The sequence below is a fragment of the Xiphophorus hellerii genome, chromosome 21 (assembly GCF_003331165.1).
Source record: "Xiphophorus hellerii strain 12219 chromosome 21, Xiphophorus_hellerii-4.1, whole genome shotgun sequence".
NCBI lineage: Eukaryota > Metazoa > Chordata > Actinopteri > Cyprinodontiformes > Poeciliidae > Xiphophorus > Xiphophorus hellerii.
This window is the reverse complement of record NC_045692.1, coordinates 17,840,337-17,852,865: the sequence shown is the minus strand read 5'-3', so window position 1 is coordinate 17,852,865 and position 12,529 is coordinate 17,840,337. Positions and strand designations below refer to the sequence as shown.

The 12,529-nt window shown below is 39.2% G+C and overlaps 1 protein-coding gene across 1 annotated transcript in view; it reads left to right on the top strand.

Moving 5' to 3' along the window:
- The window catches only part of fam49bb (family with sequence similarity 49 member Bb), a 45,354-nt gene extending 32,857 nt beyond the window's left edge, over positions 1-12,497 (top strand). Inside the window, exons 6-12 of the mRNA XM_032551676.1 lie at positions 1,623-1,762; positions 3,630-3,707; positions 5,974-6,090; positions 7,516-7,595; positions 7,686-7,812; positions 8,668-8,738; positions 10,757-12,497. Coding sequence (XP_032407567.1) covers positions 1,623-1,762; positions 3,630-3,707; positions 5,974-6,090; positions 7,516-7,595; positions 7,686-7,812; positions 8,668-8,738; positions 10,757-10,820 — 677 coding nt within the window. The 3' untranslated portion in view covers positions 10,821-12,497. The remainder of the gene's footprint in view (positions 1-1,622; positions 1,763-3,629; positions 3,708-5,973; positions 6,091-7,515; positions 7,596-7,685; positions 7,813-8,667; positions 8,739-10,756) is intronic.
- Positions 12,498-12,529: the final 32 nt, after the last annotated feature.

Here is a 12,529-nt window from a genome sequence, read left to right as displayed (position 1 = left end):
GCCGTCCCAAGCAGATGGTAGTCATTACCGGATGGCAGACGCGCTTAATTCACCGCTGCGGCCCTGCCAGCTCTCAGCCCGTCTCCTGAAAGTCCTCTTACCCCCGTTATCTTAAGTGGACCCGTGTCTGAATCTGGGTCATGTTGACATGAGCATCGTGATTGGTGATCATAACGAACTGTAAAATATACTTGGAATAAATCAGTTTAAATTGAATTTGTTACAACGATGCCTGGGTTACGTCGCTGTTGAAGCTTTGAGACTGAACTCAAAGCCCCGTCTGCGTCTATAAATAAAATTCCCTCTGGGTTCCCTTCATGTGAAGAAGACATGTTTGTATAATATTACTCTCCTTTGGAAATTCTCAGTTGAATCTCCCTTAATGTGTTTTTCATTTCCCGCCCGGCCCTCCTCATGCCTCCCTAATTATCTGACCATGGGTATGTAATGTCGAGGCATGGCACAGTCAAAACAATGACTGTAATCCTGCTTGAATGACATCATGCCATCCCCTCTTCCCTTCTTATTTCCATGCCAATAAGATAATTAGTCCCATGTCTCATCTGCATCTGAACGGGAGAGGCCCTGCACCCCGTCTTCCTGCCTCTGGCCTCTGGGCGATTTCACCGCTGGCCCAGAATCAGGATGCTTCAGCCGGCTGACGCTTCGCTACAATCAGACACGGGAACTTTACCGCGATCTACTCTGACACTTCCTGACCTCAAACAAAGAAGAAGGGAGATCCTTCCTTGCTTTAACTTTTGTCCCTTTGAATCCTGAGAGTAAAATTTAGGATGATATTTGCATTTGTGAAGTTTTAGGTTGTATTTTTTGGGGGAAATTAAGCAGTGTGGGGAGATGTCCTGCAGTGAGGACATCTGTTGCTGTGGGGATTAATTTTTTTGGCAGCAGCTTCAGTTTGCATCCCCTTGTCCCCTTAGAGAGTGACGCTTCTCTGCGGAGTTAAGCTTGTCTGTTTTCCTCTTGGTGAATAATTTAATAATTTTCATATCACAAAGAGGTGTTATAAATAAGTTTTCTTTCATATCTCAAAACGCCGTGCATTTGAGCTCTATGTCTGCATATTTAGCAGTTCTGTAAATCAATAAAAAAATAATTATCAGATTAAACATACTCTAGGGCTGTGGTTAATCATGATTAATGCATGTTTTCACAAAATGTTTCAGAAAAAATCTTAATTTTCCTAAACGGTACCTCTCAGTTTTCCAGGTTTCTCAGATACAGGATTGTTTAAAAGAAATAAATTTGTTTCAAACGTAATTTAGAAATGCTAAAAATAAACTGGTAGTTTGCAATAAGTAACTACATACTACCTTCATTTTATCCAAAGTTTTTGTTTTTCTTTGAACTAAGTAACCCTCTGTGTAAGAGAGGCTTTTAGGTCAAAATAGGTAATGTGATTAATCTGCATTATGTAATAATAAAACGTTTTTGATTAATTACATTAATATTGACGGCTCTAATATTTAGCTTCTGTAGTCGTTAGCTTTGCACTCGAATGGAAAAAGGTACAAAGTTCAGCTACACCACTTGTTTGAGTACCTTCTCTTGGTTGTTTTTTGTGAGAATAAACGTCTTTAAATGTGTTTTTTCTCTGACAGAAGCGGCGTTGCACAGCCTGCTGGGTGCTCTGACCAACGAGACGTACAGCGACCCGACCCAGCACCTGGAGCGGGAACAGGCGCTGGCGAAGCAGTTCGCCGAGATCCTGCACTTCACCCTGCGCTTTGACGAGCTGAAGGTTCGACTGTTTCTGTCTACGACTTTGTACACACTCAGTACAGTCTTTATAAAACAAATATTTCTGCCACATCGTTAAAAAATAACATTTTACACGCGGGATCAGTTTCATAAAAGTTTACCTCCACATAAACCTGCTTAATTACACCACTGAGCATTGTTTTCAACATGCCAAACCCATAGGGGGCAGTGTAGCGAAAACCTATGTCAGTCAAACAGATTATAACTTCTTGTTAGAAATTAAACTTGAAACTAGCAGGTTAATTTGTATGGACAGAAAGAGAAGTTGAAATACTTTTAAAAAATGTATTGGAATATAAATTTAATAAAACACAAGACGACTGGGAAACATGTCGATGAGGTTATATTGGTGCATTATTTATCACAGACTGTAATGCCCTAAATCTTTATTTTTTCATGTAAACACGCAAATACAAATGCAGAGTTTTCTCAAATTTCCTCTTTGGTTTGAGGATTTAATCCTGTATATTCTGTAGTTTTTTTATTTCTGGTGGAACTTTACTTCTAGCAAAACGTGCAGTCGCTCACAGACATCTTCACGTCTTGTAACTTGAAGCGGTTGCACCTACCAGTAACCACAGTACTAGTGATTTTTTTGGTTATTTTTGTAGTGATACAAATCTTAACTTTTATTCCTAATGGTCTTAAAATATCTTAATTGGTGAGTTGGTGAAACCTGCAGAAACTGATTAAACTGAGGCCAAAATGCTTAAAACGTATTAGTTTTCCCAGATATATGTGTGGACCAGGCCTAAGATGAAATGCGCACCTTTCATACCATCACTAATGTTTGCTTTATTCTGCTGAGACACAAACAAATTGACTTTTGGGAGACTGAGGGTTGGAAATTGTCCTAATCTTGGTCTTGCTTCTGATTGTGTCGTGTTTCTATAAGCGATCAAGTGAGGAATCTGGCCTCTAATCAGCCACAGAGTGCTAATGAAACGCTGTTCAAAGTCTCACACATCAAGCGTAGGTGTCGTTCAAATGCCCATTGCAACGACACGTAATCCCGAACTCGTTTGCTCTTCACTCCAAGACACAAACGGCTCCCTGACTCCCCGAGGCGACACCCCAATTAGTACCCACCACCCAGCCTGGCAAGATAAAACATGAAGATGGGGGGTGCAAGGTGGCATGCCTGGCCCATTCATCAATCTTTCACATCCGTGCGCGGGCTTCTGACCTAGTTAGAGCGTCTGAGTGGCATGCAGCCCCGCCCTGGCAGTGCAGACTGTCTCCGCTGGTGGAAGCAGTGGACAAAGACGAAGTACCAGTCCATTGTAGCAGGATTAACATGCTGCAAGTGCAGCTTTGACAGTGACGGGCTCGTACAGGAATGAGGATAATTACCCACATAATGAGCTTTCACTGGTGGTACCGTTTTGTAAGAAGCTCTCTCATTGGACAGCTTAGTTTTTGCAGGTCAAAATAAGATGCTTCATATTTTAAAGTAAGTGTGAAGCTCTGAGTGTAAATAATGTCACAGATTTGTGCTGTGCTTCGACTTAATGAGACTTTTTTTTTTTTTTTAGCTTTACCCTCCTGTCAGAAACGGTGCAGCTGATTCTTTTAAAATGAGGGAAAAAAGCCAAATATCTCCTGACAGGAGGAGAGGGAGGACGGGGATGCAAGGGGCCGAATCGGTGTCAGACGACTTAAATTCAGTTCAGCAAATAAAGCTGTAATTGTATCCGTGTTCTTTTTATGTCATTCCTGCCCAAAGCTGCATTTCTGCTTTGCTGGCTAAAACGTTCTGTCATGACAGCGCAGCAGCGGGTTTGATCCTGAACTCGCCGGCCCACAGCAGACCCGTCTCATTGTTCCCCGTTTCTCCTCTCTTCCAGATGACAAATCCTGCCATTCAGAACGACTTCAGCTACTACAGGAGAACCCTGAGCCGAATGCGGATCAATAACGTTCCGGTGAGGATGCTTTCATTAAAGAGCTGGACGGAGGAGGAGGCGCCAACTTTTAATTTTTGTTTTTGTCAACTTTTAGTTTTACAGATCAAAATTTACAGCCATTCCTACAGAAAGTCAAGTTAAGCAAGAAAGGTGTTTTCATCACTAAACAACACAAACACACTTGGGTACACACTGGGGAATGTGATAAAGCACATAGCTTGTTAAAAATTAAACGTATCCCTCATAAGTTGATCTTAAGAGTGCTTTGGGATCAAAATATTCAGGACAAAAGAAAAGCACTCCAAACAAATGATATAATTTCTTTCTCTGCTGTTTGTGAAACAGTTACATCAATTTAACCCTTTAGGTCAAACAAGCCTATTTACTACAAATTTAAAGAGTTTCCATCTTTTTGTTTGTGTTTGTTGACTTTCTAACAATTTAAAAAAACATTTCCAAAATTGTTTTTAATATAAATAAATCATTGTGACATGTGTAGGATTCATTTAACAATATTAATGTTCACTAATAAACCTGCTATGAAAAGTTTGTTTGAAGGATCATATCTCTTTTCCTCTTGAAATATTATTTACTTCTAAATATTTTCCTCTGAGGAAAATGATTAAACTCCTGTTGAAACAAAGATTACAAGAGAAACCCACACGAACTGAGATATATTCTCTTTTAATTAAAAAAATAAACTGACCATAAAAATACTGAAGTTAATTCGACTCTACCGACGATTAAGAGGCAACATCTCTCTGTATGGCTTTCTAAATGTACGATGAGACTTAAAGAGGAGCTGCGAAAGCAAATGAGGTGGATTAGCAGTGCTTGCTAACAGCTGAGGATGTTGAGCTGTTAACATGAAATCACAGTCTTCAGTCAGAGGCCTTTTCAGATTAGTTACGAGATTGACTGCTACTTTGGATCCTTCCTACCCAAAGCAACACCATCCAAAATGACTCTTTGAAGATACTTGGATCATTTAATTTGAATTGGAAAAAATCTGATTTTTCACTACCTGAGTGGCTGTTCAGTCAATTAATTGGTTGTTTTCAGCTTATTGGAGCATGTTTGGCCTTGCTTTTGTCGAATACCTGACCCCTCTGGTTAATATCGGCCATGAAAAGTCCCATTTCTGTTTTCTCATCTGTACTAAGTGTTACATCCAGGTGCTTGTTTATTCCATTCATGCCTGACATTACAGGAAATAATGATTTTCCTGCTCCAGAACTGTCCCATTGATTTGTTCCCTTGCAGATCTCATGGCTTCAGAGAGGATCAAATATAACCCTACAGCATAAAAAGAAGGTGTTTAAAAAGTTTTAACAGCCGATTGTTTTTATGGACCATTAAAGCAGCCCAGTTAAAGGTTTCTGCTATTACTGATCTTCAAAAAGCCATTCGCTGTCTTGTATCTTTCATGCTGAACTCCAGCTGATCTCTCCTTGTCTGCTGCTTGTTTAAGGCGGTAGTTTAAATTTCACAGTCTGGTCTCCGTTGTGACCTGTCTGACAGAAGCATTCTTCCCCTCGGTCCTGAGTTTGCCATTTGGGGAAACGGGCCCAGACAAGCCGTCGTTGGGAGCCTGTCAGCGCTGAACGACGCCCCGGCTGCCGTCCCCCGGTTTAGTCACCGCTCAGAGAACTGAATCATTCAGACATCCGAGATGAAACGCATCTGTCCCGCTCAGGCGGTCTTTGAACACATCCGTCAGGATTCGTTAAAACCTGAATTGGTTTGAAAGTTTGGGGCGATTTATTCTTGTCCTGTCAGGGTTTCTCTTGACGGCAGGAAATGTTCCCTTGTTGTTTTGCTTTAAATATGCGGACGAATTTAGCTCAGGCTCTTCAAGAGACGCCTTGTTCTCCGTTATCTACCAGGTGTTTTATGCAGCTGGAAAACTAAGGGGTGAAACGGTTCATATCAGTGTTTTCCTGTCATAATTTCATGTGAGAAAATATCTCTTTATATGCACAAACACACTCCACTGAAGCTGCTCGAACCACCAGATATTAATGGTTTCTACTTCTATCTTCAAATATGCAGTGAAAGCAGGAAGAGATGGCTTTTAGATTACTCGTTCAGTAGCACCTTTTGTTTTATTACTTTGACATTTTTCATTCAAATTTGCTCTGATAACAGTTCTTTTATATCACCGGGGTCAGCTAAAGGTCCTCATCAGAATTTTATATGAAGGTCAGACATCTTGAACAATAGATTAAAGGTTTGCAGGTTAAATAACCACAGTCAGTCTGACTTTATTTTGTTCCATTTCCAGGCAGAGGGCGAGAACGAAGTCAACAACGAACTGGCCAATCGGATATCTCTGTTCTACGCTGACGCCACACCCATGCTGAAGGCGTTAAGTGACGGCACAACAAAGTTTGTATCAGAGGTGAGTTTCCAGTAAACTTTGACGATTTAACAGGTATTTTATTTGATAAACCAAAACAAAGTAGAGCATAATTGTGAAATGGAAGATAAATGATACAAGTTTAAGGAGTATGAATGCTTTTACTGTACTGTGGGATACAAGTAAGACTTATGAGAAATGAGAAAATGTATCAATTGTTTATAAAATGGATTATTTTTGTTTTGGCCAGTTTAAGATTGAAGCATTTTTACAGCTTAGTGGTCGCACCAATAAATTGCTTCGATCCGTTAACTTCTGCTCAGTCTGGAGTTGCAGAGGTGGTACCCTAAACAGAGAAGCTTAGGGTGTTTTCATACCTGAAAGCAAAATTGCAACATTTGTTACATTTTCAGCTGCTGCGGTACTCTTTCACTCTGCACTGAGTCAAATTAACCAAATTAAATGAAGAGCCTGTTCCTTTCCTGGCCTGTGGTGGCGCTGCACCAAGACCCACTGAAGGAAATGAAACTAAAACATCTGAAGTAGACACTGAGTGCAACTTCCTTTTTCACAAAATGTAAAAACTTTTGTCTTTGGTAAAAAACCATGAGCCACTTCTCCCACTAGCACTAGACTCATCCGTGTGTCTAGATTGTATTTACCCAGAATGCCTTACACTATAGTCCACTTCATGCTGTTGGAGCGGTCTCCGGTCTGCTTGCATCCACATATGTATTCAAACCGCACCAGAGTTCACTTCTACCTTAAATGAGACCTAAGTTTTTAGGTGGTCCAGAGTTTGGTTACGGACTCACACCTCCCCAAACAACCAAACTTTCTAGACAAGCGAACTGGATATAAAGCGAACTAGTCAGGACTGGTGTAAATAAACTCCAGTTCGTTTGGGGAGGTGTGAATCTCAAACTCTGATGCAGACCAAAAAAGTGAACTCTGGTCCACCTAAAATCCTCGGTCTCGGTTGTAGTGAACTCTAGTGCAGTTTGAATGCATAAGTGAATTTTAAGGTAACCGGAGACCGAAGTGGACTACAGCGCAGGGCATTCTGGGTAAATACAAACAAAACAAAGGCGAGAGTCTAATGCTAGCAGGAGAAATGGCTTGTGGTTTTTTACCAAACAGAAATCCTATGTCTAAAATCTGATGCTTCTCCATTTTTAACATTTTGTGAAGAAGGAAGTTGCAGCGCCCCCGCAGGCGAGGAGGGGAACATGTTTTTCAAATAGTTTCATATGACAGTCCCTCCAGTGTGTCCTGCGTCTCCTCCTGGTGGAAATTAGAAACATTTATGGTTGAAAATTAAACATCAGTTTTAAAAGTCAGAAATTTCTCTCCAACTTCTGATAAACCTGTTTAAGTTTCTTTGTTTACATTTGAGACACGAAGCTAAACACCTCCCAGATGAAGTCCTAAATATTTAAAAGTTGTTGCTTTTTTTTCTTTCTGCAGAACAAGAACCTGCCCATCGAGAACACGACAGACTGCTTGAGCACGATGGCGAGTGTGTGTAAAGTCATGTTGGAAACGCCGTGAGTGATTCCCTCCACCTGCTTCCTGTCTGCTCCGGGGTTTTTTTTTTCTTTATCAGGCCTGTGATCCCCGCTGTGCGTCTCTTTCAGGGAGTACCGCAGCCGTTTCAACAGCGAGGACACGGTGTCCTTCTGTCTCAGGGTGATGGTCGGAGTCATCATCTTGTACGACTACGTCCATCCTGTTGGAGCCTTTGCCAAGTCATCTAAAATCGATGTAAGCTGAGAAAAGATCAGATTGTGACGCTGTTTACAGGATTCTTACTCAGAGGCTCGGAAAGTCCAGAGATGATTTTAGTTTTTCCAGGAAAGAATTAAAGATTATAGAGAGAAGTTCTATCCCATCAACTAACAGTAGTTTCTTTTTTTCCTCTATTCCTTCTTTCCTCGCTTTCATCTTGGATCTTCCCTTCTATAATTTTTTGGTCATTTCCTTCCCTTTTCCTCGTCTTTCCCTTCTTTCCTCATTCATTTCTTGTCTTTTTATCTCTCTATCCACTTTTTCCTTTTGCCTTTAATCCCCTTGTTCTTTCATTCTTCATTCCTTTTTATTTTTTGCATCCTTCCTCCCTTTTTTCTTTTCCTACCTTCCTGTATCCTTCCTTTCCTTCTTCTATCCATAATTCCTTCCTTTGTTCCTTCTTTCCTTCATCCTTCCATTTTTCTGTTTTTTAATTTTCACCTTTTTTCATTTTGTCTTCTCTTCCTTCCCTTCCTGTTTGCTTCCTTCATTCCTTCTATCCTTCCTTTCTTCCTCGTGTACTTTCTTTCTTTTTTTCTTCCTTGCTTTCTTGCTTCCTGCCTTTGTTCCTTTCCTTGTTTTTGTGTCCTTCCTTCCTTTATTCCTTTTTTCTCCTCCTTTTTTCCCTCCCTCCTTTCCCTTCTTGTATCTCTTTTGTTCATTCCTTCCTTTCTTCCTTTTTTTCCTTCTTTCCTTCATTAACTTTAGCACTTCCATCTCTAAAACCTTTGTTAGGTAGAATTTTGTTTCTGAACATTTCCTGCAGATTAAATCTCATTTTAATCTCATTCTAATCTCGTTTTAATCCAGACGTTTATTTGTTCCCTCCAGATGAAAGGCTGCATCAAAGTCCTCAAAGATCAGCCTCCAAATAGTGTAGAAGGCCTTCTCAACGCTCTCAGGTGAGCTGCATCGAGTCACATCTCAGTTTGAACATCCTGGATTGTTTTCATCTCCTTGACTCACTGTGAGCTTCATTATTCCAGCTCAGATTAAATCTGACACCTCGTCCCTCTCGGTCCAAATAAAGGCCGCCCGGGTTGCCGCCTCTCAGACAGACAGGGTCATAATCTGAGCCAACCCCACATCTGCAATGGGCCAGAGGCGGGACACCACTTCCTGTCCTCCAGTCGTTTTCATGCACAAGCAGATTTAACGTCTGCGATTGCAGCTCTGATCTGACAAGATGACAAAATACAGAGAAACGATACCATCATCAGGATTTATGCTCGCAGTCACTTTACTGAACCTTAAAAGTCATCCTCTCTGTGTAATTTGTTTCAAAATATGAATGTACATGATGACAGCTTTCATTTAAATATATTATTTTCGACTATTTAAAAGACACCTGCTCATAAATGTGTTTTTTTAAAAAGCTTTTTCCAGATTGAAAGGTTCACTGCTTTAACGCTCTGAGCACATTTATTTAAATGAGACCTAAAATGAAAAGCTAACTTTAGTAAATCACGCTGTGAATAAGCAAAGAAGTTCTGACTTTTATATTATCTACAAATTCTCAAAAATAGTCAAAGGAATGCGACTCACTTGATTTTTAGATTCATTAAAGGGGTTCTATTATGCAAAATTCACGTTTTGCATGTTTTTGTACTTTCATTTGGATCCCAATTGGTTCTAAAAACAGTCCAAGCACTTTGAAAAAAATAAAAAAATAAAAATTTTAGCTATAAGTTAATGTTTTCTTGCGTCTAGAAAATGAGCCCTTCCCAATAGTTGAGTCACACTTTGCCGTTACCTAGAAACCCAAGCAGAACTCCAGCCTGTTACCTAGCAACCCAAGCAGAACTCCAACCCATTTGGTCAACTGGTTTTACAGCTTTACAATGGCTGCTGGAAAAGACGAGAGTTTTGTTGTTGGCTTACCATCCAGAAACTACTTGCTGCATTCTTGTTGGTTGTGCAGGAGGCTCTACTAATGCCTTTCAAAGATGTATGGTTATATAATTGTGTATCTGTTTTCAGTCAGTGTAAATGTTGAGTTGTTTTTAGATGTGTCAGAGTAAGTGGAGCTTCATAAATATGTATGTTTCATCTTTTAGACCTTTGACAAAAAATTTAAAACCATACATATTTTTCTTTCCACTTCACATTTATGCACATTTATTTTAGTCTCAGAAAATCGCAAGAAACTGCATGGAAATTTTTGGTTACAAAGTAAAAATTGTTTAATGTGAATGTTTAATTCACATTAATTATGTTACATCACACTGTTTGTGGTAATTGTTGTCAAGTCATTTGCATTATTTGTGATTCTTGATTGAATTCAAATCTGTAAATAATTTCAACATCACTCTCTGCAGACTGAATCAGATCAAATCTAGATAACTCAATGTCTTGTACAATTTAATACATTAATATTTCAGTTTTTATCCATTTTTGTTAAACAACCAAAAAAAAACCTTTTAATGATTTAAGTCAGGGGTGTCTAATGTGTGGTCCTGGAGCCATTTGTGGCCCTTGGAATTGTTTTGCAATTCCAAGGGCCAAGAATGATGCAAGAATGATGCAAATTTGCTCCACCAACAATTTCAAAATTTTTACCAATAACTTAAAATATTCTTGAAATAGAACGTTGTAAGTACAAACCAAGATATTTTTTTCTTAATTAAGGAAATTTAGAAAAGTTTGTGCCTCTGTTTTTTTGCATCAACATGATTTATGGATCCAATGTCGTCAACAATCAGACCCCTTTGTTGATTTCATAATTATTGCATGCTTAGTTTATTTTAGTTAAAACAATAAACATAAAATCACAATGAACTCACTTTTGCATTTTTAAATTTAAAATTATCTGATTTTGTGGCCCTGAAATGCTTCAGACTTGCTAAATTTTGGCTTACATGACGATTTAAGTATTAATTGGAAATTACATCTTCTGTTTTTGTTCCCCTCTGGACCCCAGGTACACCACAAAGCATCTGAATGACGAATCAACCAACAAGACTATCAAGAGCATGCTGCAGTAGGAACTGAGCTGCAACCACTGCTGGGGAGAAGCACCACTCACTGTCCTGAGGGATTTAGCTGCACAGAATGTTTTTGTTTTGTTTTTTGTCATTTATTTTTTTTTTGTTGTTCTTGGAAAATGAGCTCCGCTCCGCCCACTTTTATGATGCAAAATGCTACTGCCATTACGACGTCTCTTTCTGTGCCAAACAGATGACGCCGAGATGCGATGTTTTCGACACAAGGCCACGCAAACATGGCGGCTCGTGAACGCATTGCAGACCCTCTGGTGTTTTTAAACATTTCTTGTTTTTCCCTGTATAAGGGATGGGAGTGCTTTGACTTGAAAATTTCAGAGAGATATATAGAGAAGTATATATTATTTTGTTTGATTGGTTATTTAATTACAACGTCTGCATGATGAAAATGTCTTTTCTTCTATTTAAAAAAATCTAATAGTTCAATTTTGCTCTGTTGTGCTTTATCAGTTATGTTTTTGAAATGGTACTTGTGAACATGAGATTTAAGAGTACTGTTTTTATATTTTTATAAGTTTTAATTTGTGCATATGTCTTTTTGTTCATTGTTCTGTTGAAAACTTTAAACTGTGAGGGGTGCAGAATCAAAATGAAATCCGGGATCTGTACTATAAATGTACAATATGATGTGGCTGGAGACATTAAAGGTAGAACTCTTGTTTTCTACAAAAAAAGAAGTCCCATCAGTTTTTATTGCCAAATATGTGAGAAAATGTTTTATTACACGTATTTCTTTTAGCTGGTTTTTAGTCTTCATGTGAAAAGTGTCAAAGATTCTCACGTTTGACCACAAAATGTCTGCGCGAAAAACATTCAGATCTGTTCCCCTGAGCATGAGCGGTTGTTTTTCTCAGAAATGAGCTCGACTTTTACTGAAAGGGTCTTTTGCAAATAATCTGCACTGGTTAGCTTAGCATAAAGGTTTTATAATGAGAAACATCTCAGTATAATGCAGCAAAAAATTTTTTTCTGTTTTTGCCCTTTTTGACGCTCAAACAAACTTTAATATCAGACAAAAGTGATCTGAGTAAATCCAAACTGTTTTAAAAAGCTGAAGAAAGCCATCAGGCTTACCAGATCCTAATTGTTAAATCATAAATTAACTTGGAATAGGTCCATTTTTGACAGCTTTACTGTAGAATCAAAAAACTTTCTAAAGAGAACCTGTCTGGCAACATGAAGTAGGCTAAAATGTCTTCATTCTGGAAAACATATGTAGCAGCATAAATGGTACGCTGCCACTTTAAGGCCAATTTCAGCTGCTGCATATAAGCAGGTCCTTACCTGCCACAAGACTACTTGCGTCATGACGTCATCTTATTCTGCTTCCTTTGTTTGCTGAACTGTGCTGGGTAAGCGTGGCTGTTTCTTTGTTTGTCAGCTTTTATCGTAGCAATTAATGCAAGTTGGTCTGATCTGTTTAACCTCCCTTGCTGCTCCTCCAACACCTGGACCAATTTGGACCAGCTACCGTAAGTTATAGTTTTTATCAGCAGTTGTATTAATAATCTACTCTATTTTTAGCCTCCTGCTGAGTCCCTGACGACTATTACATTTGGATGTACACTCGCTGCTGTTTTGACTACGATGACATGTTTTAAAAGATTTGTATGAACTTTCCCCCGCTGCCGGGAGCATTGATGGCACTACGACCGGGATGAGGAGTAATGTTGTAGTGCTATTGTATCACT